The sequence below is a fragment of the Ranitomeya variabilis genome, chromosome 4 (genome assembly GCF_051348905.1).
Source record: "Ranitomeya variabilis isolate aRanVar5 chromosome 4, aRanVar5.hap1, whole genome shotgun sequence".
Lineage (NCBI taxonomy): Eukaryota > Metazoa > Chordata > Amphibia > Anura > Dendrobatidae > Ranitomeya > Ranitomeya variabilis.
Window position 1 is genome coordinate 96,386,992 of NC_135235.1, and position 25,187 is coordinate 96,412,178.

The window sequence follows — 25,187 nt, forward strand, 5'->3', positions numbered from 1 at the left end:
AAAAAGCAGTAAATCATGCTATTCCTGTTATATAGCCCCTGTACTAAAATCAACAGCTCTCCCAAAAACAGTTTGAAGTCCCCACAGCCCCCACGCACAGTATGATGGTCCCACAGCTCCCCACCCAGTATACTGGAGTTGGCGGCCCCCCATACATAGTGTCATGCTCTGACACATTGCAACATACGATGTAAGAGTTTTCAATGGTGTCTCGTTGTGACCTGCAGCATACTGTGTCTGGGACACCGAGACGAAAATCTTCCTAATTGTGTTGGATTTTCGGGTCACAAGTCACATGACACTCTTGCCACATACTTCAAGGCAAGTCAAACACTGCATGCGACTTGTGTGCCACCTATCGGCATGTTGGGTGTTTTTTTAAAGTTATAAAATCACAGCTCTAAATAGTTATATTTAGAGATGAGCGAATATGTTCAGGTCCCTCCTTATTCGGCAAGCTATATGCAGCGGGAACCCAGATACCTGGAGCGCTCCCGACAATCAGGTGTCCGGCACAACAGCTGCATGTGTCGCGGCTGTGTGACAGTCACAACACATGCATGGAGGACTCATGGGCTGCTCCATGCCCTCCACCACCATTAATTGTCCCGATATTACTGGTATCTGCATCCTCAGTGATAATGTCACTACATTTTGTCTGCTTTGCAGGAAATCAGTGCACCAGAGCAGAAACCAGAGCAGAGCACAATGGGAATGGAAGCGAGATATGTGTTGTTGTTTTTTATATGTTTATGAGTTGTGTGCTTGTATATAGGGGTCACGTAAGGGCTTATATTGTATACAATGTAGGAGGGCAATGTGAGGGCTCACATTGTATATAGAGAGATTATATTGGGGTACACAGTGTCTATGTGGGGGCTCATATTGTACATAGAGAGGCTATTTGGGAGCTCACATTGTATATACGGGACTCTGTGGGGGCTCAACCTATATATTGGGAGCTATGTGGAGGCTTATAATATATATAGGGGGCTATGTGAGGGCTCATACTGTACATAGTGGGACTGTGTGAGCTCATATGGTCCATAGGGGGACTGTATTTGGGATCATACTGTAGTGCTATGTGAGGTATCACACTGTATATTAGGAGGCCATGTGGGGGCTCATACTATACATTTAGGGGGCTATGTGGAGGGTTCATATTATATATTGTAGAAAATGTAGAGGCTCGTACAGCATTTAGAGGGCTGTGTTGGGCTCATACTGTATATAGGGGGGCTATGTGCAGGCTCATACAGTACATTGGGAGTGTCAGCCTACCTAATCCTGCTCAATATTAATATAAATAGTAATTATAATTAATATGTTATTATTAATATTGATCAGAATTAATTTCAGTGTATTGGTTCGGCCCTCCACAACAGTCAATATCTTTCATGTGGCCCACTGGTAAAATGAATTGCTCCAAACTGGTTTATTAGATTTTATTAATTATATGACTGTCTGTGCAAGGCCTTGATGCCCATCTTCTTTGTAAACCGATAGATTTATGAATCGTTTCGCTGATGGGCTTAAGGTACTATCTGAGCAGAACACTTTGTAGAACAAAAAAATCTGACTGCTATAAATAATAAATTATACTCCAATTGTGTATTGCATTTGTAACTAAGTTACTTAGGTTAAACTCTGAGTTGTACCTGTAAAGCAGGGCTCAGTAACTTCACTGCAAGAGTGAAATGAACTTTGGATCATTTATGTTCTAGTGATACACTGTTCACACTGTAAAGCAATACAAAAGCTAATTTAATGTTTTGTCTTATGAATAATTAACGAGAATCTGTAAAGGAATAACAACCAAGATAAACAACAGTTTACTGAATTAGTTATATACAAGAAAGTATCTTGGGTGACTTCTTCATTCCGGATGAGCACCTGCTATCAAGGATTAAAATCACAATAGTGGAGAAATGTATTTTTCCATTCAGATAGACTACAATGAGGCGAATGAGTGAAGGGCTCTCACATATGATTTATAGCAGTAATTAACTTATAAAAGGGGGTTCCCAGCACAACATAACTTTCTGCAGTTACTCTAGGTAACTGCACATTGCCAAGTCCTATCAGAATTCCCCTGTATTTACAGCTTGAGCGATTGTCATGTACATGATTTTAATATCTGTGGTCACGTGCTGACACAACTTTTCCTGTTTTTTTCAGTGTTCTATGAAGCAGATACGAAGCCACTCAGTATGTGGCCACAATAATGCAAATCGCATACTCTCAGACTGATTGTCACCTGACCACCCGCTCAAGATGGAAATAGATGAGAATCCTAACAGTGTGCATATTGCATAATGTTTGGATACTGACTGCAGAAGTGTATGCTGCGGTTGGAAAACCTCTTTAAAGGTCACTTAAGGTGATGTGGAATACTATGATTTTTGGGCTGAAATGACTATTAAAATATTTTTTTTCTGTTTCCACGTATTTCCCTTTTTGTTTTCGGGTGGGTTGAGGGGTTGTAATTATTTGCTGTAGTATTTCTATGGAATATTTGTATAATTAAAGAGAATCTGACACCACGTTTGAGCCATGTAACCTATTTATACGGGCATACACCTAATAGAGATTATTGAAAAAAGTCCTACCTGTATGCCTCATATCAGATGCTTGGCTTGTTGAGAAATCTGCTCTTATCCGTTTATGTAAATATGAGTTTTTCCAGGCTATGGGAAAGATGCTGCCAGAAGATAACTTTGCCTCATTACTTTATTATCATGTGAATTGTCTCCCACAGCGTCACTGTTTGCCTGTGGAGATGGGTTTTCCTCCTGTAATATCATGTTTGTACAGTTCCAGTGTCTTTATTTCTCTTCATTGTTCTGTCCTTTTTGGGGGCATTGGCTTCACGTTACTACTGCCAGGTGCCGGTGAGTCACTGGTACTTATGATCCCAATGTTAAAATATTAAAATGAAGATTTTGGGTACCTACCATAAAATCTCTTTCTCTAAGCCTTCATTGGGCGACACAGGAAACCATGGGTGTATGCTGAAGCCACTAGAAAGCTGACACTATGCAAAAAAGTTATCTCCTTCCCAGCAGTATATGCCCACCAACTGCTAATTAGTTCATGAGAAAGCAGTTGGAGAAGCAACAAGAATACAACAGTCATATCATAACCAGAACCAACAATAAACAATGGTGGATGCTGTGTCCCCCAATAAACGCCCAGAGAAAGAGATACCCAAAATCTTTATTTCTCTATCACTTCATTGGGGGACACAGGACACCATGAGATGTTCAAACGCAGTCCCAAGGGTGGGTAAAAGCATAGAACCCTTAAGTCAGAGCCCAGGTGTTAGGGTTGGCAGAACACACTGAGTATATACAGTATATATGTATTAATAGGTGCGTTCGCAACCCGGGGTCCACCGTGCAGGAGAGGAACCTGCTGCTGGCAAATGGCGGCGCTTTATGGCGGTAAAAGCGAATTCTGTTAACTCCACAGATTCGCTAGAAACAAGATGCTGTACCCTGTTAACCTCACAGAGGTACACAGCTACCAAACAGAGCAAAACTGTGGTCATGCAGTCAGAGAAACAGGCAAACAACTCCTCACCGGAGGTGCCGGTATTCTAGCGGCTTATTTCAGCCAAGGCCCTGAATACACACATACAAACTCCTCACCGGAGGTGCTGGTATTCTAGGGGCTTATTTCAGCCAAACCCTAACCACATCCAGACATGACCACACTGGTGCTGAGCTCATAGACTTTGGTTTTATACTAGTGCATGGCTGTGCGGCCATGTGAACCTTTTATAGCTGTAGCAGGCAAGGACCTTCCAAGTGGTCCAAAAGAAGCTTCTACAGGGCCTGAGCATGTGACCCTCGACCTCCAATGAGAGGTCCTCCCGTGGGCATGCTCAGTGTGTGCAAAACAGGATTTAGTCCCAGAAAAGCCTGCTCACCGCTGACCAGTGCTGGCTACAAAAGCAGAACCTGGAAAGGCAGCAGTAACCCTTTGAACTGTATCAGGCTGAGCGAGATGCTAAGACGGACGTCTCCGCTGAGCAGTGTTGTGAATTTGCTTTTTGCTCCCTCTAGTGGTTACTAGTTTTTTGACTCTGGTTTTTCTGTCATTCCTTTTATCCGCACCTGGGTCGTTAGTTAGGGGTGTTGCTATATAAGCTCCCTGGACCTTCAGTTCTATGCCTGGCAACGTAGTTATCAGAGCTAGTCTGCTGTGCTCTTGTCTACTGATCCTGGTTCCAGTTATATCAGCTAAGTCTGCCTTTTGCTTTTTGCTATTTGTTTTGGTTTTGTATTTTTGTCCAGCTTGTTCCATATCTACATCCTGACCTTTGCTGGAAGCTCTAGGGGGCTGGTGTTCTCCCCCCGGACCGTTAGACGGTTCGGGGGTTCTTGAATTTCCAGTGTGGATTTTGATAGGGTTTTGGTTGACCATATAAGTTACCTTTCTTTATTCTGCTATCAGTAAGCGGGCCTCTCTGTGCTAAACCTGGTTCATTTCTGTGTTTGTCATTTCCTCTTACCTCACCGTCATTATTTGTGGGGGGCTTCTATCCAGCTTTGGGGTCCCCTTCTCTGGAGGCAAGAAAGGTCTTTGTTTTCCTCTACTAGGGGTAGCTAGATTCTCCGGCTGGCGCGTGTCATCTAGAATCAACGTAGGAATGATCCCCGGCTACTTCTAGTGTTGGCGTTAGGAGTAGATATATGGTCAACCCAGTTACCACTGCCCTATGAGCTGTATTTTTGTATTCTGCAGACTTCCACGTTCCTCTGAGACCCTCGCCATTGGGGTCATAAGAGTTTGCCAGGCCAGTATTAAATGTTTAATGCATTGCAGAAGAGGGATTATAAGAAAGAAGATTCTGAGTTTTTTTTTTTTTTTTTTCTTCTTCCCCTTTACCTCAGAGTGGCTATGCTTGCTGCAGACATGAATGTCCAGACCTTGATTACAAGTGTGGACCAGCTGGCTACTCGTGTGCAGGGCATACAAGACTATGTTATCAGAAATCCTATGTCAGAACCTAAAATACCGATTCCTGAACTGTTTTCCGGAGACAGGTTTAAGTTTAGGAATTTCGTGAATAATTGTAAATTGTTTTTGTCCCTGAGACCCTGTTCATCTGGAGATTCTGCTCAGCAAGTAAAAATTGTTATTTCGTTCTTACGGGGCGACCCTCAGGATTGGGCTTTTTCGCTGGTACCAGGAGATCCGGCATTGGCTGATCTTGATGCGTTTTTTCTGGCGCTCGGTTTACTTTATGAGGAACCCAATCTTGAGATTCAGGCAGAAAAGGCCTTGCTGGCTATGTCTCAGGGGCAGGACGAGGCTGAAGTGTATTGCCAAAAATTTCGGAAATGGTCCGTGCTGACACATTGGAACGAGTGTGCACTGGCCGCTAATTTTAGAAATGGCCTTTCTGAAGCCATTAAGAATGTTATGGTGGGTTTTCCCATTCCCACAGGTCTGAATGATACTATGGCACTGGCTATTCAAATTGACCGGCGGTTGCGGGAGCGCAAAACCGCAAATTCCCTCATGGTGTTGTCTGAACAGACACCTAATTCGGTGCAATGTGATAGAAAAACCGCAAACTCCCTCATGGTGTTGTCTGAACAGACACCTGATTTAATGCAATGTGATAGAATCCTGACTAGAAATGAGCGGAAAATTCATAGACGCCGGAATGGCTTGTGCTACTACTGTGGTGATTCTACACATGTTATCTCAGCATGCTCTAAACGTATAGCTAAGGTTGTTAGTCCTGTCACCGTTGGTAATTTGCAACCTAAATTTATTCTGTCTGTAACTTTGATTTGCTCACTGTCATCTTATCCTGTCATGGCGTTTGTAGATTCAGGTGCTGCCCTGAGTCTCATGGATCTCTCATTTGCTAAGCGCTGTGGTTTTACTCTTGAACCATTAGAAAATCCTATTCCTCTTAGGGGTATTGATGCTACACCATTGGCAGCAAATAAACCGCAGTATTGGACACAGGTTACCATGTGCATGACTCCTGAACACCGCAAGGTGATACGTTTCCTGGTTTTACATAAAATGCATGATTTGGTTGTTTTAGGGCTGCCATGGTTACAGACCCATAATCCAGTCCTGGACTGGAAGGCTATGTCAGTCTCAAGTTGGGGCTGTCGTGGTATTCATGGGGATTCCCTGCCTGTGTCTATTGCTTCTTCTACGCCTTCGGAAGTTCCGGAGTATTTGTCTGATTATCAGGATGTCTTCAGTGAGTCTGAGTCCAGTGCACTGCCTCCTCATAGGGACTGTGACTGTGCTATAGATTTGATCCCAGGCAGTAAATTTCCTAAGGGAAGACTGTTTAATCTGTCGGTACCTGAACATACCGCTATGCGTTCATATATCAAGGAGTCTCTGGAGAAAGGACATATTCGTCCGTCTTCTTCCCCTCTTGGTGCGGGATTCTTTTTTGTGGCAAAAAAGGACGGATCTTTGAGACCTTGTATTGATTATCGGCTTTTAAATAAGATCACTGTCAAATTTCAGTATCCTTTACCGCTGTTGTCTGACTTGTTTGCCCGGATTAAGGGTGCCAAGTGGTTCACCAAGATAGACCTTCGTGGTGCGTACAACCTTGTGCGCATTAAGCAAGGTGATGAATGGAAAACCGCATTCAATACGCCCGAAGGTCATTTTGAGTACTTGGTGATGCCTTTTGGGCTCTCCAATGCGCCTTCAGTTTTTCAGTCCTTTATGCATGACATTTTCCGGAAGTATCTGGATAAATTTTTGATTGTTTATCTGGATGATATTTTGGTTTTTTCTGATAATTGGGATTCGCATGTGGAGCAGGTCAGGTTGGTCTTTAAAATTTTGCGTGAAAATTCTTTGTTTGTCAAGGGCTCAAAGTGTCTCTTTGGTGTACAGAAGGTTCCCTTTTTGGGGTTCATTTTTTCCCCTTCTGCTGTGGAGATGGACCCAGTCAAGGTCTGAGCTATTCTTGATTGGACTCAGCCCTCGTCAGTTAAGAGTCTTCAGAAGTTCTTGGGCTTCGCTAACTTCTACCGTCGTTTTATCGCTAATTTTTCTAGCATTGTGAAACCTTTGACGGATATGACCAAGAAGGGCTCCGATGTAGCTAACTGGGCTCCTGCTGCCGTGGAGGCTTTCCAGGAGTTGAAACGCCGGTTTACTTCGGCGCCTGTTTTGTGCCAGCCTGACGTCTCACTTCCCTTTCAGGTTGAGGTGGATGCTTCGGAGATTGGGGCAGGGGCCGTTTTGTCGCAGAGAGGCCCTGGTTGCTCTGTTATGAAACCTTGTGCCTTTTTCTCTAGGAAGTTTTCGCCTGCCGAGCGAAATTATGATGTGGGCAATCGGGAGTTGTTGGCCATGAAATGGGCATTTGAGGAGTGGCGTCATTGGCTTGAGGGTGCTAAGCATCGTGTGGTGGTCTTGACTGATCACAAAAATCTGATGTATCTCGAGTCTGCTAAACGCCTTAATCCGAGACAGGCCCGCTGGTCATTGTTTTTCTCCCGCTTTGATTTTGTTGTCTCGTATTTACCAGGTTCAAAGAATGTGAAGGCCGATGCTCTTTCTAGGAGCTTTGTGCCTGATGCTCCTGGAGTCGCTGATCCTGTTGGTATTCTTAAAGATGGAGTTATCTTGTCAGCTATTTCTCCGGATCTGCGACGTGTGTTGCAGAGATTTCAGGCTGATAGGCCTGAGTCTTGTCCACCTGACAGACTGTTTGTCCCGGATAAGTGGACCAGCAGAGTCATTTCCGAGGTTCATTCCTCGGTGTTGGCAGGTCACCCGGGAATTTTTGGCACCAGAGATCTGGTGGCCAGGTCCTTTTGGTGGCCTTCCTTGTCAAGGGATGTGCGGTCATTTGTGCAGTCCTGTGGGACTTGTGCTCGAGCTAAGCCTTGCTGTTCTCGTGCCAGCGGTTTGCTCTTGCCCTTGCCTGTCCCGAAGAGACCTTGGACACATATCTCCATGGATTTCATTTCTGATCTTCCGCTATCTCAGGGCATGTCCGTTATCTGGGTGATATGTGATCGCTTCTCCAAGATGGTCCATTTGGTTCCTTTGCCTAAGCTGCCTTCCTCTTCCGATCTGGTTCCTGTGTTTTTCCAGAACGTGGTTCGTTTGCACGGCATCCCTGAGAATATTGTGTCAGACAGAGGATCCCAGTTCATTTCCAGGTTCTGGCGATCCTTTTGTAGTAGGATGGGCATTGATTTGTCGTTTTCGTCTGCTTTCCATCCTCAGACTAATGGACAGACGGAGCGAACCAATCAGACTTTGGAGGCTTATTTGAGGTGTTTTGTCTCTGCTGATCAGGACGATTGGGTGACATTCTTGCCGTTGGCTGAGTTTGCCCTTAATAATCGGGCTAGTTCCGCCACCTTGGTTTCGCCTTTTTTCTGCAACTCTGGTTTCCATCCTCGCTTTTCTTTGGGTCATGTGGAGCCTTCTGACTGTCCTGGGGTGGATTCTGTGGTGGATAGGTTGCAGCAGATCTGGAATCATGTGGTGGACAACTTGAAGTTGTCACAGGAGAAGGCTCAGCGCTTTGCCAACCGCCGCCGCGGTGTGGGTCCCCGACTACGCGTTGGGGATTTGGTATGGCTTTCTTCCCGCTTTGTTCCTATGAAGGTCTCCTCTCCCAAATTTAAACCTCGTTTTATTGGGCCTTACAAGATATTGGAAATCCTTAATCCTGTATCTTTTCGTCTGGATCTTCCTGTGTCGTTTGCTATTCACAATGTATTTCATAGGTCCTTGTTGCGGCGGTACATTGTGCCTGTAGTTCCTTCTGCTGAGCCTCCTGCTCCGGTGTTGGTTGAGGGCGAGTTGGAGTACGTGGTGGAGAAGATCTTGGATTCTCGCCTCTCCAGGCGGAGGCTTCAGTACCTGGTCAAGTGGAAGGGCTATGGTCAGGAGGATAATTCCTGGGTGGTCGCCTCTGATGTTCATGCGGCCGATTTAGTTCGTGCCTTTCATGCCGCTCATCCTGATCGCCCTGGTGGTCGTGGTGAGGGTTCGGTGACCCCTCACTAAAGGGGGGGTACTGTTGTGAATTTGCTTTTTGCTCCCTCTAGTGGTTACTAGTTTTTTGACTCTGGTTTTTCTGTCATTCCTTTTATCCGCACCTGGGTCGTTAGTTAGGGGTGTTGCTATATAAGCTCCCTGGACCTTCAGTTCTATGCCTGGCAACGTAGTTATCAGAGCTAGTCTGCCGTGCTCTTGTCTACTGATCCTGGTTCCAGTTATATCAGCTAAGTCTGCCTTTTGCTTTTTGCTATTTGTTTTGGTTTTGTATTTTTGTCCAGCTTGTTCCATATCTACATCCTGACCTTTGCTGGAAGCTCTAGGGGGCTGGTGTTCTCCCCCCGGACCGTTAGACGGTTCGGGGGTTCTTGAATTTCCAGTGTGGATTTTGATAGGGTTTTGGTTGACCATATAAGTTACCTTTCTTTATTCTGCTATCAGTAAGCGGGCCTCTCTGTGCTAAACCTGGTTCATTTCTGTGTTTGTCATTTCCTCTTACCTCACCGTCATTATTTGTGGGGGGCTTCTATCCAGCTTTGGGGTCCCCTTCTCTGGAGGCAAGAAAGGTCTTTGTTTTCCTCTACTAGGGGTAGCTAGATTCTCCGGCTGGCGCGTGTCATCTAGAATCAACGTAGGAATGATCCCCGGCTACTTCTAGTGTTGGCGTTAGGAGTAGATATATGGTCAACCCAGTTACCACTGCCCTATGAGCTGTATTTTTGTATTCTGCAGACTTCCACGTTCCTCTGAGACCCTCGCCATTGGGGTCATAACAGAGCAGGCTCCACTGTGGCTGAAGCAGAATGAGAGACCGCAGCAGACATGGCTCGAGACTCCCCCTGTGCAGCGGTGGGAACTCGTCTCCCAACACCAGGCCACTGCATCATGCAGGACCATTCTACCAAGGTTGGCATCTGACGAGGTATAGACGTGAACCCTGTAAAACTTGACATAGGTATGAATGGAAGACCACGTTGCAGCCTTCCAAATTTGTGAGACTGATGCCTGGTGGTACACTGCCCAAGAAGCCCCCACTGCAAGAGGGGAGTGTGCGGTGACCCTAAATGGACGCCTTCTGTCCCCTAGTCAGTTGGCTTCCAGAAGGAAAGAACAAACACAGCAGTCAATGGTAGACTTGGAAGCAGCCAAGCCTCTTCGAGTACCTTTGGAAATTATGAACAGCGAGTCCCCACACCTGATGAGTCTTGTCCTGGAAAGGTAGAGACAGAGGGCTCTTACCAGGTCCAGTTTGTTTACAAACCGCTCTCGAGTATGAGAAGGGGATTAACAAAAAGAAGGACAATGTCCTCATTTAGGTGAAATGCAGTAGCCACCTTATGGAGAAAGGATGGGATCGGATGTAACACTACCTTGTCCTGGTGGAACACTAGATAAGGGGAATTACAAGAGAGAGCTGCAAGCTCAGAAACTTATTTGATAAAAGTGATGGCAAACAGGAAAGCAACTTCCCAGGTATGAAGTGAAAGGGAAATTTCTCATAGAGGTTCAAATGGTGACTCTTGAAGAATATCGAGCACTTGATTCAGGTCCCAAGGTTCTACCGGTGTCTGGTAGGGGTGAATGGAGGGTGCAACTCCTTGCAGGAAGGTCTTGATCTGCAGGTGAAATAAAGAACTTGGCACTCAACTTTGTATGTCATTGCAAAAGGATTTTTTTTATTGCTGCAGTCTGTATAAATGTTTCGGTCTTATCTAGACCTTCATTAGTCTGCAGATAAACATAAAACAGTAAAGGAGAAAATAAATAAAGCAAAATACAAGTCCTCATATAAAATGGAGAAGCAATATCAACATTTCATGATATAGCATAGTGACATAACGGATGAACGTACAGAACCCGTGATTATCCATATCAATAATGATAGTGAAAAAGTAGCAGGGAGTGGGAGAGGGAGGGGGAAGTGGGAGGAGGAGTGAGGAGACCTACCCGACTGCTTGTCACAGAAGGATTAAGGTGTAGAATTGTATACACAGGATTGGAGTAATGGGCTCCTAAATAGGGGGAATATGTATACGTGGAGTTATTATAATATGAGGGACAGGTATATGTAAGAAGACAGTAATGTATAGCTACCTCAAAAATGTTTATGAAGTTTGGTAAAGGAGCTGCTTCTATCAGAATTCACGTGTAGAGAATAGATATAACTACAGTAAAAATAGAAAAAGATAGAAAAATGGAGGAAAAGCCAATACTTAATATGAGCCAATATAGTCCATAATAATTACAATATGAACATATGTGGTAACTATCTGTAGCAAGATAGCATATAGTAGACCTTATTGGGTTGCACTCTTAGTACTGGCATAGAATGTGCCTATAATAGGATTACAGTCCTGGTGCCACAGGGGCTGGAACAGAGAATTATATATATATATATATATATATATATATATATATATATATATATATATATATATATATATATATATATAAAAAGCAATATAGCAGAGATATATATATAAACAGATCTCTAGGTGTCTGTAGGGCTACCTTAATGTACTCCGTATGAGCTACTTTACCACTATCGTTATTGTTATGGATAATCACGGGTTCTGTACGTTCATCCGTTATGTCACTATGCTATATCATGAAATGTTGATATTGCTTCTCCATTTTGTATGATGACTTGTATTTTGCTTTATTTATTTCATCTTTTACTGTTTTATTTTTATCTGTAGACTGGTGAAGGTCTAGATAAGACCAAAACGTTTATACAGACTGCAACAATAAAGAAATCCTTTTGCAATGACATACTAAGTTGAGTGCCAAGTTCTTTATTTTACTGCACATTGGTTTTGGTAACCTACTTGAGCACCTCACGGTAGTGCCACGCTATACTTCACATTGATCTGCAGGTGAGACACTAAATTCTTTTGAACGAGGATGGAAAGGGCAGACACCATCACCTTGAGAGAGCTGAGAGACAGGCCAAATTATAGGCTCGATTGTAGGAACGACAAAATGGATTACAGATCAAAGACCATCGGGGAAGTCCAGTTAGTATTAGATTCACACCAGCGGAAAAAGTCTTTTGAAGTACTTTGGTAAATGCGAGAGGAAAAAGGCTTCCTAGCCCTGATCATGGTCTAAACAACCTGATTGGAGAAGCTGGTGGATTTCAGAACTGTAGCCTCAGTCATGCCATTAAATTGAGAGACTCAGTAATTTGGTGGAAGAGAGGACCATGCAAGAGAAGTTCTGGAAGGTCCGGGAGCTTCCACGGAATGTCCGCTAGGAGGTTGATTACGTCTGCATACCAGGGTCTTCTGGGACAGTCTGGAGCAATGAGAATAATGGGCACTCCTTAGATCTTTGTCTTTGTGACCACTTAGGGATCAATGGCAAGGGAGTGAACAGGTATGCAAGGGAAAACTGAGACCAAGGAATAACCAGGGCATCAGCGCTGATTGCTAGGGCCTCATGTGATCTGGAGACGAACTGAGGAACCTTGTGGTTAAGTCTAAACGCCATCAGGTCAAAGTCGGGAGTCCCCAATTTGCGACAAATCTCTTGAAAGTTCGATGGATTCAAGAACCCCTTACCAGCAGCAAGAACCTCTCATCTGAGAAAATGTGTGGCCCAGTTGTCCAATCCTGGAATGTGTACAGCTGAGATCATTCGTACATTCTGTTCGGCCCACACAGAATCTGCATAATTTCTGACAATACTGCTCGACTTTGGGTTACTTCTTGTGGGTTATGCATGTCATCGCTGTGGCATGTTGGTTGGTTGAGGAGGAGATTCTGCCAATGAAGTAAGGCATGAAAGTTTTGACCGGAGTTCCACAATGTTGATGGGAAGAGACAATTCCTGGGTGGTCTATCAACCCTGGGCTAAGTTTTGGAAAACTGCTCCCCAGCCGAGTAGATTGGTGTCCGCTGTCGTGATCTTCCAATGTGGTGGTAGTAAAGTTCATCCACCATGGACTAGGGAAGATCGAGTCCAACATTCTAGAGACTTCTTTATGCAGGACGTGTGATTAGGTAGCGAGTCTACCTGTCCACCTTTTGGGACTGAATGGTCACGGGGTTCGGAGAACTGAGGGAAGCAATTAGGGGTACCGTGGCAGAGGTAGGGCGGGGTAGTTGTTCTAAGATCCAGACCAAGGCCTGGGATACCTTGGGGAGGTCAGCTAAACTGGGACATGCAGCTCACTCAGGAGGAGGCACACTATCGTTTCGGGCAGTGGGGTGCTCCTTTGGCGGCATATTAGATGGGTTGCAATTTGGTCAGAGGTGAAACAAGGTGAAGCAAGCAAAATGCAGGACAATAGGAGGATGGAAGTGTGAGGCTCCTTGAGTCTAGGGAGAGAGAATCTGCCAATGTGAGTTGTGCTGGTAAGAGAGCTGCCCCCAGGTGGCAGAGCTTACTCAAACCCTTGATCCTAATTCCTGTAGTGCTGAGTCGGCGATGTGTGGAGAGACCCGATGTATGCTGTGCTGCAGAGAGAGGATGCTGTGAGACCACAAGGCAGCAACTGGAGATAGTGCCGGATAGGAGGGGTGGAGCCAGCAAATCGCACAAATGGTTCCCACTCACCAGATGACAGGAGGAGGTGGAGCTGAGAAAAAAGTGCGCAGTTCCTTGGGAAACCGGGATGTCTTGACTGGTTGGGAGGGGCGGTCCCACGAGATGAGTGGGAGAGCGCGATTGCCTGGGTGACAGGGCATGGTCCTGCCTTTGGAGAAGGCCTAGAATGGAGTCGGGACTAAATTTTAGATGAAGGCCGCTGGAGGGGGGGTACAGTGAACGCTATTAAATGGGAAAAGGGCATTGCATTAGATCCTGTATGGCTGGGAATTAGATGTTAATCTATTTTAATATGAAGCCCCTCACTGCCTGGACGTAGATACTTGTTCTGAAGTTCCGGAATCCTTCGTTGCATACTTGAGATAGAAGACGGACATTGAGGACCATCGGGCGGCTGGAGGCAGATCTTTGGGCTGGCATCAGGAGGCTTGTGGCTGGTAATGGGTCCATCTTCCCACCCTGCACATCTGGCTCTGAGGCATCAGTGGACAGGGGAGTGATGGCGGGGACTAATCTGCTTGTTCCTCTGTGCAGACACCCTAAATATGGATGATGTGTTAGAGGTATAGTGTCCTGCCGGATGGACCGGCGAGACAACAGTAGTGATGCAATCACATACTGTGCTCTCGGTCTTTACAGGGGTGAACAGAGTGACACAACCTGTTGCCCATAGTCACAAGTTGAACCTGCAAAATCGATATTATTAATAGAAAACAACAAACCTAGGGTAGCAACGGAGCTGAGTGCAACACCGTGTCTGTCTTCTGCTGACACTGAGCTAAAAATGTTTAGATTCGTGCCAGTTGGCAGGTACATACTGCTGGAGAGGAGCTTTTTGCAAAGTGTTAGCCTCCTAGTGGAAGCAGCATACACCCATGGTTTTCCATGGTTTCCTGTCCCCCCGAAGGGATAGAGAAGGTATGTTTGTGATCGTACAGTCTATGGTTCATATGTAGAGACCGCAGATAAAGAAGGATGCAGGGACAAATGGGAGCCAGAAAGCAAACAGCGTTTTTAACTTTTCTTTTAACTTCCAACCAAAAAGATAACAACAGTTTTCCACGCAGGGAACTTAAGTACAAGTCTACAATATCACAGTAAATCCTATCTACTATATAGGAGGCCTGAACTATACCCGAAGAACGCGGCAGCGCCTTACTAGTACCTCCCCTACTAAGGTAAAGTCAACAACGTTCACTTATCAGTGCTGTCTCAGCGATGTAGTCCCGGTGGTGAGGCTCCGTCAGCGACGTAGTCCTATTGGTGAGGGAAGGCAGTGTCCTCCGACGTCGAGCCCAGGTGTAGATTCGAGTCCAGAATGTCTTTTGCGGTGCTGCGTTACCTCCCGCAGGCGGACGTTGATCCGGGGTAACAGTTTCCACGTCCAGAGAGGAGTCTTTTTGAGGAGAATTAGCAGAATTATCAGTATCAGTCACAGCTAAGAAAAACCCAGGAGGGCCCGGAGCACTCGGTGGCAAGATGCTCCCGGGGAGCGCGGTAATACTGTCCCTGAGCTGATCAGCACTACCCCTCTGCCTGGGGGGTCGCTGACGACGAATGCGCCTCTTTTTGGGGGCTCTGGTAATTGCCCGCAGTGTCTGTTGCATGTTTTCTCCCTGCTTCCAGCGAGTCTCACTGCGGCCTGCACACACACAACAACTGCGCTGCAGTTTCCTCTCCTCAGAGATTTCCCGCGCTTCTCTGCCCCTGCTTTCGCGCGTTTTGCTTTTTATCCTCTCCTCTCCCTGCGTCACTCTGCCTCCTGTCACATGAGCCTGGCTTCCCATGCGCCCCTCAAATCCGTCCCCCGGAACCCCGACTCCCGGCAACAATGGTTCCACCCGTCTGCACAGCTCACCAGGTCCCTGTCCCCTACATTCCCCCACCCTGTATGCTCGCCAGTCCCCGGGCGAGGCCTTCGCACTGACAGGTCGCCCACCTGACGGGTTGTTCCACACTTGGGTCTGTCTAGTGTGTAAGTCAGGACTGTAGCGAGTTGGGGGTCTACCGGCAGTAGAACGTTCAGAACGTCGTGGCTCGGGTCCTTGTGTAGGGGGTGTTGGGGGAATGTCGTCAGCGGAAGGGTGACTGGTCAGGGGTAGTGTAGTAGTCGAGATAGGGGGAGTATTTTGACACCGTTCTTCTTCTTCATCATCTTCTTCATCCCACCAATGGTTGTTGGGGGACTCAGTCGTAGGTGGCTCTTCCCTGATTGCGGATTCCGGGGTGTCCGAGTCAACAGAGCGACACAACCGGAGCATGTTGCGATGAAGAATGCGAGTACCTGTACTTCCGGGGGCCTCAGACTGCACTTCATATACAGGTCCATGCGGGTCTATACGGCGAAGCACCCGATAGGGTGTTTTTTCCCAACGATGGTCTAACTTGTTTTGCGGTCTTTGCTCTCGAACGAGTACTCGATCACCTGGCCGGAATTCTGGGGGTTTTGCTGTAGGGGTGCTCCGATGCTCCACTTCCCGAATGTGTACCAGTCGGTGTAAGGTCTGCAGCCGATGCCGATGATCACGCACCCACGAAGCCATCCCTGTTCGGGGGCCTTCTTCCTCCGAAGACAGTTCCAGATCTGTCATGCCTTTTCCTGGGCGCCCAAAGACCACTTCATACGGGGTGCGTCCTGTGACTTGATGAACTCTATTGTTGTAGACCCACACTAGGTCAGACACATACTCCGGCCAGCGGGCCTTCTGATCTTGTTCTAGCGCACGCAGCATTTGAAGCAAAGTCCGGTTAAACCGCTCACAAGCCCCATTTCCCTGGGGATGATACGGTGTGGTGCGTGACTTATCAATGCCGTAGAGGCGATGCAGCTCTTCCATGACTTTGCCCAAGAAACAGGCGCCTTGATCCGAATGTATTCGCCTCGGACAGCCGTAAACTTGAATAAAGTTCTTACAGATAGCGCTCGCCGCCGACTCAGCTGTCTGATCACGGGTAGGGGTGACTACCGCGAATTTTGAAAAATGATCTACCATAACGAGGCAGTGTTCGTAGCCTTGATGCGCTGCTCCAATGGTAATGTAGTCTATCATTAATACTTCAAAAGGGGCAGACGTCGTGATGCTCTGCACAGGCGCCCTTTCCTCCGGTGACTTGGTTAACTCACATTGTTGACATTGTCTACAGGCAGTTTGTACTTCCGCAAGCAGCCGAGGATGATAGAACCGAGTTTGCAGCCACTTAAACGTCCTCTTCACTCCGAAGTGTGCCCCGGACTCATGAGCTTCTTTAGCAACTGCGGCCACCACGGGCCCTGGTAAGACCATCTGCCAGGTCGGCTCGGAATCTGCCTGAGCCATGGTTAAGTGGCATAAGAGCCCGTCCTGAAGAGTTAGGCGCTCCCACTGCCGCAGAAGAAGGTTCAGGTCTGACGGGAGAGTTTGTCCAGGGGTTCTCACGGGCAATAGACCATTCGTTATCCACTGTCGCAATGGAGCTAGTTCCTGGTCTTCCTGTTGCAGCCGTATCCATTCGTCCCGACTCTGAACCAACAGTCCTGTAGCCGTTCCGTTCCCGGTCTGTTCCCGGCTCACAGCCGTCCGAGCAGCGCCCCCGATGGCGTAGGGGATTTCTTCTCCCTCCAGCTCCTCATCTCGGTTAGTTCTTGGGGGGTTCTTCCGCAGACGAGATAACGCGTCAGCATGAACATTCTCCGCTCCTCGCTTGTAGAGGATACGGTATCTGTACTTAGCCATCCGGGCTACCCAGCGCTGTTCCAGGGCACCCAATTTCGCATTTTCCAGATGTGCCAATGGGTTGTTATCCGTGCGTATCAGCACCTCGGAACCGGCCAGGTACTCAGCGAACCGCTCCGTCATAGCCCACACCACGGCCAGCAGCTCCACCTTGAAAGAACTGTAATTGTCCGGGTTCAACTCAGAGTCATGAAGAGACCGACTCGCATAGGCGATCACTCTCTCCCGCCCATCCTGAACCTGAGACAACACAGCCCCCAATCCCTGAGAGCTGCCGTTGGTGTGTAGGATGAACGGTTGCGAAAAGTCCGCATAAGCCAACACCGGCGGCTCCATGAGAGCTGTCTTCAAGTCCCGGAACGCTGCTTCTTGTGGCTCCTGCCATTGTATCTTCTTCCCCCGTTCCTTGGGGGAGCTTCCTTTCAGCAGGACTTGTAGATTGTGAGAACGGCGAGCAAAGTTCTTCACGAAGCGCCGGTAGTACCCAGCGAGGCCCAAGAACGCCCGTACATCCTTGGCGGTCTCCGGTGTGGGCCACTCCTGGATTGCGGCAATCTTCTCCTGCGATGGCCGGACTCCTTCGGCGGACACCACATGCCCCAGGTACTCGATCTGTTCCCGGAACAAGTGACACTTCTGGGGCTTCACCTTAAGCCCGTATTTCAGCAACCGGTCTAGTACCTGCTCCAGTCGGCACAGATGTTCCTCGAATGTTGGAGCATAGATGATGATGTCATCCAGATAAATGAGAGTGGCCTCGAAGTTCAAATCCCCCAGACACCGCTCCATTAATCGTTGGAAGGTGCCTGGAGCGTTGGCCAGCCCAAACGGCATTCGATTGAACTCGAATAGTCCCATGGGAAGGATAAACGCTGTCTTAGGACGATCTGCTTCTGTCATCGGGACCTGCCAGTATCCGCTGGCTAGGTCTAAGGTGGAAAAATATTTGGCCCGACCCAGCACGGAGAGAGACTCCTCGATACGGGGAAGTGGATAAGAGTCTCGGACGGTGCATGCATTTAGCTTACGATAGTCCACACAGAACCGGAGCATGCCGTCCTTTTTCCGCACCAGCACGATCGGGGCAGCCCACGGGCTCTGACTCTCGTGGATCACTCCCTTTTGTAGCATCTGGCCTAACAACGTCTTTACTTCCTGGTACATCTGCGGGGGAATCTGTCTGTACCGCTCCCTGATGGGCACTGTATCTCCGGCCTGAATTCCATGTTCGATGGCCGTGGTACAGCCAAAATAATCTTCATGTTGTGCGAACACTTTAGCATAATGTCCAAGGAGTCGCTGCACTTGTGAGATCTGTGATGGATCCAAGCCCGACAATTCCGTCCGCATGTGCTCCAGAATAGTTTGACCCTTTCGAAACGCTATTGGCTCAGGATCCTGCGTAGACCGGACACTGACCATCCAGGGATCAGGGGAATCCACCGTTAACTGCAAAGTATCTGGAGGGGGCATCACTTCTAAAGGTCGTAACACTTTGGCCATCTCACTTCGGACCCGTAGCACGACATCGTGTTCGTCCACATTCACACATCGCACTGGTACAGCCCCATTTTTAACAGTAGCCAGGGATCGGGCCACCAGCAGTCCTGTGGGCAAAGGGGATGTAAAGGTGGGCTCAATCTGTACTTGTACTCCTTCTAGAGGGATGTGAGCTCGTATGGGCAGGGATATAACAGTCTGTCCTGGGGGGAACGTCACCTTTGCTGTCGGGGAAGTAATTACTCTCCCTAGTATGTCTCCCTCCTGACAGGTCTCTTGTACCCGGACTTCCCTCACTAACTGTCTGAACACGGAGCCCTGAGGTGTACTGGTCCCCCACTGATTGAGTGTCTCTTGCGTAGTCTCCCCTAACAGAAAACTGCCAAAATCTTTCAATACGTTCATCCCCAAGGTCACAATATGTTGTGGGCCGGGATCTCCCCGTGTTAACACAACCCCCCGGCGGCCCAGGTCCTTCCCACATAAAGATATTTGCATCCAGGTGACCCCTTCCACTGGGATGGGCAGCTGATTGGCGGCCTGTAACCGAATTACGGGACCCCATTGGGGTCTGACTGTCAAAGGAAAGTGTTTTCTAAAATAAGCCTCGGGCATAGTCGTGACTTGAGACCCGGTGTCCACCAGACAACGGACAGCCCGCCCTTCAAACTCTGCCCAAACCAGGGGGCAGCTGGCAACCAAATTTCCGGGACTTTCACCACCCATCCGCGGGGACTCTGGCTCCGAGCGTCGTCCCCTTAGCTCGGAGCCCTCTAGTTTAACGCCTGACGGGACGAGGCCCTCCCTCTCCGGGGGCACTCCCGTGCGAAATGTCCTGCCTCCCCGCAACCATAGCAAGCACCGGGGACCGGATAATATCCGGGACGAGTGCCACGAGCTGGACTCCCAGACCCTTGCCCCCGGGGTAGCTCCCTTGGGCTTCGCGCATTCTTTTTTAACTTCAGCCAGTTCGTCTCTGATTTGTTTGAGCTCCTGCCGCATCTCCTGAACCCACGACGGCTCACCCCCTCCTGGTGCAGTGGTCTGGATAACCCGAGTCTCTCCTGTCAGGACCGTCACCCCCCTCTCTTGCTCCCGGGTGCGGGCCTCATTGCCTATGTCGGAGAAAGTCAGGCGCGGGTCGACCCGCACTCGTTCACGTAGAGCCTGTTTGGTCAACTCATCTCGCAGTCCCATCACCAGTTGGTCGCGCAGGGTCACGTCAACATGTCCCATCCCCATACCATCTTTCCGCACGATTGCAATGTTTAGCTCTTGCAGAGCATTCATGTACTGAGTGACAGTCTCGCCTTCTTTTTGTCGCCGTCCAAACAACCGGGCCCGCAGCTCTCCCACGTCGGTGGGATCCCCGTGCGTCCCCTCTAACACATTTAACACCCCGGTAAAAGTATTCCGCTCTGTGGGGGGTCTCAACATCACTGAATCTCGGGCCTCTCCGTCTAAGGCCATAATGGCCACCTCTGCTTCCAGGGCCGGGGTCATAGGATGCATCCTCAGCAGCCCCCGCATCCTTTCAGTCCAACTCCACAACAACATGTTGCTCCCATTAAACTTGGGCAGGTTATTCAACATGGCCCCCAATGAGAGAGACGCTCTCGGCCCAGCCCCATCCTCCGTATCTTCTGGCTCCCTCTTTGGATCCTGCATCCTGCCGACTACGCCAAATGTAGAGACCGCAGATAAAGAAGGATGCAGGGACAAATGGGAGCCAGAAAGCAAACAGCGTTTTTAACTTTTCTTTTAACTTCCAACCAAAAAGATAACAACAGTTTTCCACGCAGGGAACTTAAGTACAAGTCTACAATATCACAGTAAATCCTATCTACTATATAGGAGGCCTGAACTATACCCGAAGAACGCGGCAGCGCCTTACTAGTACCTCCCCTACTAAGGTAATGTCAACAACGTTCACTTATCAGTGCTGTCTCAGCGATGTAGTCCCGGTGGTGAGGCTCCGTCAGCGACGTAGTCCTATTGGTGAGGGAAGGCGGTGTCCTCCGACGTCGAGCCCAGGTGTAGATTCGAGTCCAGAATGTCTTTTGCGGTGCTGCGTTACCTCCCGCAGGCGGACGTTGATCCGGGGTAACAGTTTCCACGTCCAGAGAGGAGTCTTTTTGAGGAGAATTAGCAGAATTATCAGTATCAGTCACAGCTAAGAAAAACCCAGGAGGGCCCGGAGCACTCGGTGGCAAGATGCTCCCGGGGAGCGCGGTAATACTGTCCCTGAGCTGATCAGCACTACCCCTCTGCCTGGGGGGTCGCTGATGACGAATGCGCCTCTTTTTGGGGGCTCTGGTAATTGCCCGCAGTGTCTGTTGCACGTTTTCTCCCTGCTTCCAGCGAGTCTCACTGCGGCCTGCACACACACAACAACTGCGCTGCAGTTTCCTCTCCTCAGAGATTTCCCGCGCTTCTCTGCCCCTGCTTTCGCGCGTTTTGCTTTTTATCCTCTCCTCTCCCTGCGTCACTCTGCCTCCTGTCACATGAGCCTGGCTTCCCATGCGCCCCTCAAATCCGTCCCCCGGAACCCCGACTCCCGGCAACAATGGTTCCACCCGTCTGCACAGCTCACCAGGTCCCTGTCCCCTACACATACATGATGCCCAAAGTTTGCATGCCAAGTTCCCTTTAAAGAGCAAAAGCATCAAGAAAGGCAACTCACATCTGCTTTTCATTGCTGTTTTCTGAAAGCGGCACCAGAGGCACTGCCATATCCTCATCACTGTTTTTGGTAACACCTGTATATTTAGTCATTTCAAATATAACCAAGTACAAACTCTCTACCTCCAGGCTGAGATATCCAGTCCCCTGTGTACATTGCAGCCCAAGAGCTGAGTGAACAGGGCTGTGGTTGTTATTTCAACTTCTGGATTCACTGACTTGAATTAAATCTTCAAGGAATTGGAGCACAGCATATAAGTTTAGTAATACATTTAATAACTTTTCATTATGTTTCTATATTGTATGGCATATTTATAAAATTTCAAAACAGAACATAGGGACAACTGTATTTTATTCAGTATTATGCCGGTATGGTTGGCTTAATCTTAAGGGCCTGTCAACTATGTAGCCGGTGATTACTTTGGAATAAATAAAGCTTTTTGGCAATGTAAATTACAGGCCAATTAATTTTCTCATGAGTACTGTCATTCCAGTATGAGGATGTAAAAACTTGCAAGCCAAAGGGTTACCACCACACGTCGCAGTTCACTAAAGCCTCATTATACTGGCACTCGGCTCAAAGACCTTCACCAGTGCTATCGAGAACATATCAAAAGATGAATAAATGTATAAAAGCACTTCTTGCTCTAAATATGTCAGAACTGTTTTATTTTGACACATTGCCTTTCCTATAGTGTCTTGCCCCTAATTATTTGATTTTTAAAATTGGTTGCATAAAGTTATCGCCTAATCCAGAATGACGTAGGTTAATGAATAATTCATTTTCCTAATGCCCTTATCCTAACTAGAACACCTGCAGAGATGAGTAATATTCTGCTGATTTTTATTAGACGGTGAGCTGCAAAGACGTTATGGCAGAAAAAGTTATTAAATCTGCTAATTATTACAAAGAAGAAGGGCAGTCAGTGATTCCAGAAAAAAAAGGAAGACTCTTCCATTCTGGTTGTGATAGAAATGACAGAAAATTCTCACTTTGGTACCTGCTATAGATTAAGCTTAACAAAACGATTTACACTGGGTACAGCACAAAATACCAAAAAAATATGGAAAAAAATAGTTTTTTTTAACAGTTTGAAAGGTCTTACCTGTCAATGCTAATGACACATAATGTCATGATCGAAGCTGTGCAGCACATCACATCCATTGCTATGAAGACATTACAAAAGAAGTGTCCAAAAATCCATTTTCCACCAATGAGGTCGGTGACACTGACAAAAGGCATAACAGCTATGGCCACAGATAAGTCAGCCAAAGCCAAGGATACAATCAGATAGTTTGAGGGCTGTCGAAGTTTCTTTACAAAACAGACAGAAATGACAACTAAGCAATTTCCTGCAATGGTCAGTAAGGTGATGAGGGACAGGATAGCTCCTATTACCAGTTTCTCAATGTGGCCATAATTAAGGATTTGCTCTCCACACTGGGTGTCATTTTCACTTGCAAAGGTTGAGGTAGGCGCTGGGCTGCCCGTGGTGGCATCTTGAATGATTTTCAATAACAAAGGGTTGAAAGAACCGGAAATCATTACAGAGGTGCTGGGATCCTCCAAATCTTCTATAATGTAAGACCTGATGTCACTGTATAAGTGGCTGCTGTTGATAATGATGACCATCGTGATTTGTGTAGCCCATAGGTAGAGCCCCAAAATACTTTGGGTCCAGCAATTACTTCACACTTGCAGAGATCGAATCACGAGGCATTTCTCAATCCCAATTGACATCATAACGTAGACATTCATTATGATCACAGGACTAACCTTGTCTATGTCATTCTCGGTGATCCCAACTTCCTTCAGATCCCAGACATTGATCCTCTACCACCATTCCCCAATAGTCCACCTCTAAAATCAGCAGCAATTCTAACAATTTTAACTGGTCATAAAAATAGTGAATTTATTTAGAAATGCTTTATCCGATAATCCACGGCAAATTAAAAAAAAAGAGAGAAATGATGTAGTTGTGTTAGCCAAGTTCCATAGGATAGAAGCAATTGCCCTTGGAGCTTCTTCTTTGGATGCTATCACTTGAAGCTAGAAAAAACATTCACTTCTGACTGCCCTGTGATTGTAGTGGTTTCCAGAGTCTTTCATGTCTTAGCAGCAACTCAAAGGCAGTGTGTGGAGTTTCTGTACTGAAGCTAAAAGCATCCAATCTGTTCTGGCCATCATACAGCAATAGTGCTCAAACTGGAATGTCTCATCATTGTGATGACATCTAGTGGACATCTGGGGCATTACTTATTCTTAGGACGTTGAAAACTGAAATATTACATTCAGAACTAAAGATGAGCAGCTCTTTGGACTTTTGCTGTCCCACAGACTCCCTAAGTCACCAATGTTCTATCGTATCGTGAGTGATGGCTGAAATATTATGTGTTATATTGGTATTTAAACCACCATGTTTTTTTATATAGCATATACAACTTGGTAATAAAAAATGCCCACCAGTGAAATAGCTGAACAGCAATTGTTAAAGGTTCAATCATCTATATTTAGGACATAAAAAAAAGTGTGCATGCTTCAGAAGAAAAAATCTGGAACTTGGCTTGCTATCTTAATGTCTACACTAAGCTTAGATACCAGTATTGGATGTTCAGTCCATCCTCTGCATGAAATCCACTTTTCTAGTCCTATAACAGAACATAAAAACAGAAAAGCCAACAGAGAAAAGAGCTAAGCCTTACTCTGGCCATTTTCTTTAGAGGAAGTTTAATCTGTATATTAGTGCTCGTCAGTAATTTAATGCAGCTTAGCAAAGCTGAGAGTGATGTGCCTGTCTATAAGAAGTGTGCACGAGTGCTGTGGTGTTCCTCTATAAATTGCATGTATGGATACAGCTAGCAGCAGATTAATCTCTGTACTATCCAGCCATTCAACAGGGAATATATATTTATTCAGGAACAAAGATAACACAGCTTGCCACTGGTATTTCCTATAGCTTAGGATCTTAGCATCTTGCCTGTTAGCTTGCAAAGTGAAATTAAAGTGTGCTCCAGCTACACAAGTGAGAGAAAATAAATTCTTTGTTGCTATTTCTGGAGACAGAAAACCATGTACTAATAAACAGTAGTAGTTGTTACAATACATATACAACTCAACAACCCACTCAACATCTACTTTTCAGTGGTTCTGAATTTTTCAGCTTTGGCTCTTGGAAGTGGCTTTGTCATGTTATCAACTAACATCTGGTCAGTCTTGCAATAAACAAACTTAATTAGGATGATGTTTAAGGTGAATGTGTTGGGTTCTCACATTGATCTCCTCAATGCATGCATGTTTAATACATCCTTGGTTGTCTTCATAAATCACCGTCAGTTGAGTTGATGGCTTATCGAGATCGCCTAATAATTGGCTTAACCACATTACCTCTTGACTTGCGTGAGCTGCAGGTACATACTCTGCTTCTGTAGATACCAAGGCTACAGACACCTGTTTTCTTCTTTACCAAGAAATTGAACTTTTCACAGGCTTGAACAAATACCACATTTTTCAGATTATAAGATGCACCAGACCATAAGAAACACCTAGGTTTTAAAAGAGGACATTCGAAAAAAAAAATTGAAGCAAAAAATTTGGGCAATTCTGTACTAATATCCCCTATCCTGGCATGTATGGTCCTGGTATTCATGGCCCCCGTATCTCTTCCCTGGTATGCATGGCCCCTTCATCCCCATCCTGGTATGCATGGCCACCTCATC

At 46.7% G+C, this 25,187-nt stretch overlaps 1 protein-coding gene across 2 annotated transcripts in view; it reads right to left on the reverse strand.

Annotated features, from left to right (window-relative positions):
* HTR7 (5-hydroxytryptamine receptor 7) overlaps positions 1-23,596 on the reverse strand; it is a 261,610-nt gene extending 238,014 nt beyond the window's left edge. For both annotated transcript variants that reach the window (XM_077258944.1, XM_077258945.1), the window contains exon 1: positions 22,577-23,596. In XM_077258944.1, coding sequence (XP_077115059.1) covers positions 22,577-23,103 — 527 coding nt within the window. In that variant the 5' untranslated portion in view covers positions 23,104-23,596. The remainder of the gene's footprint in view (positions 1-22,576) is intronic.
* Positions 23,597-25,187: the final 1,591 nt, after the last annotated feature.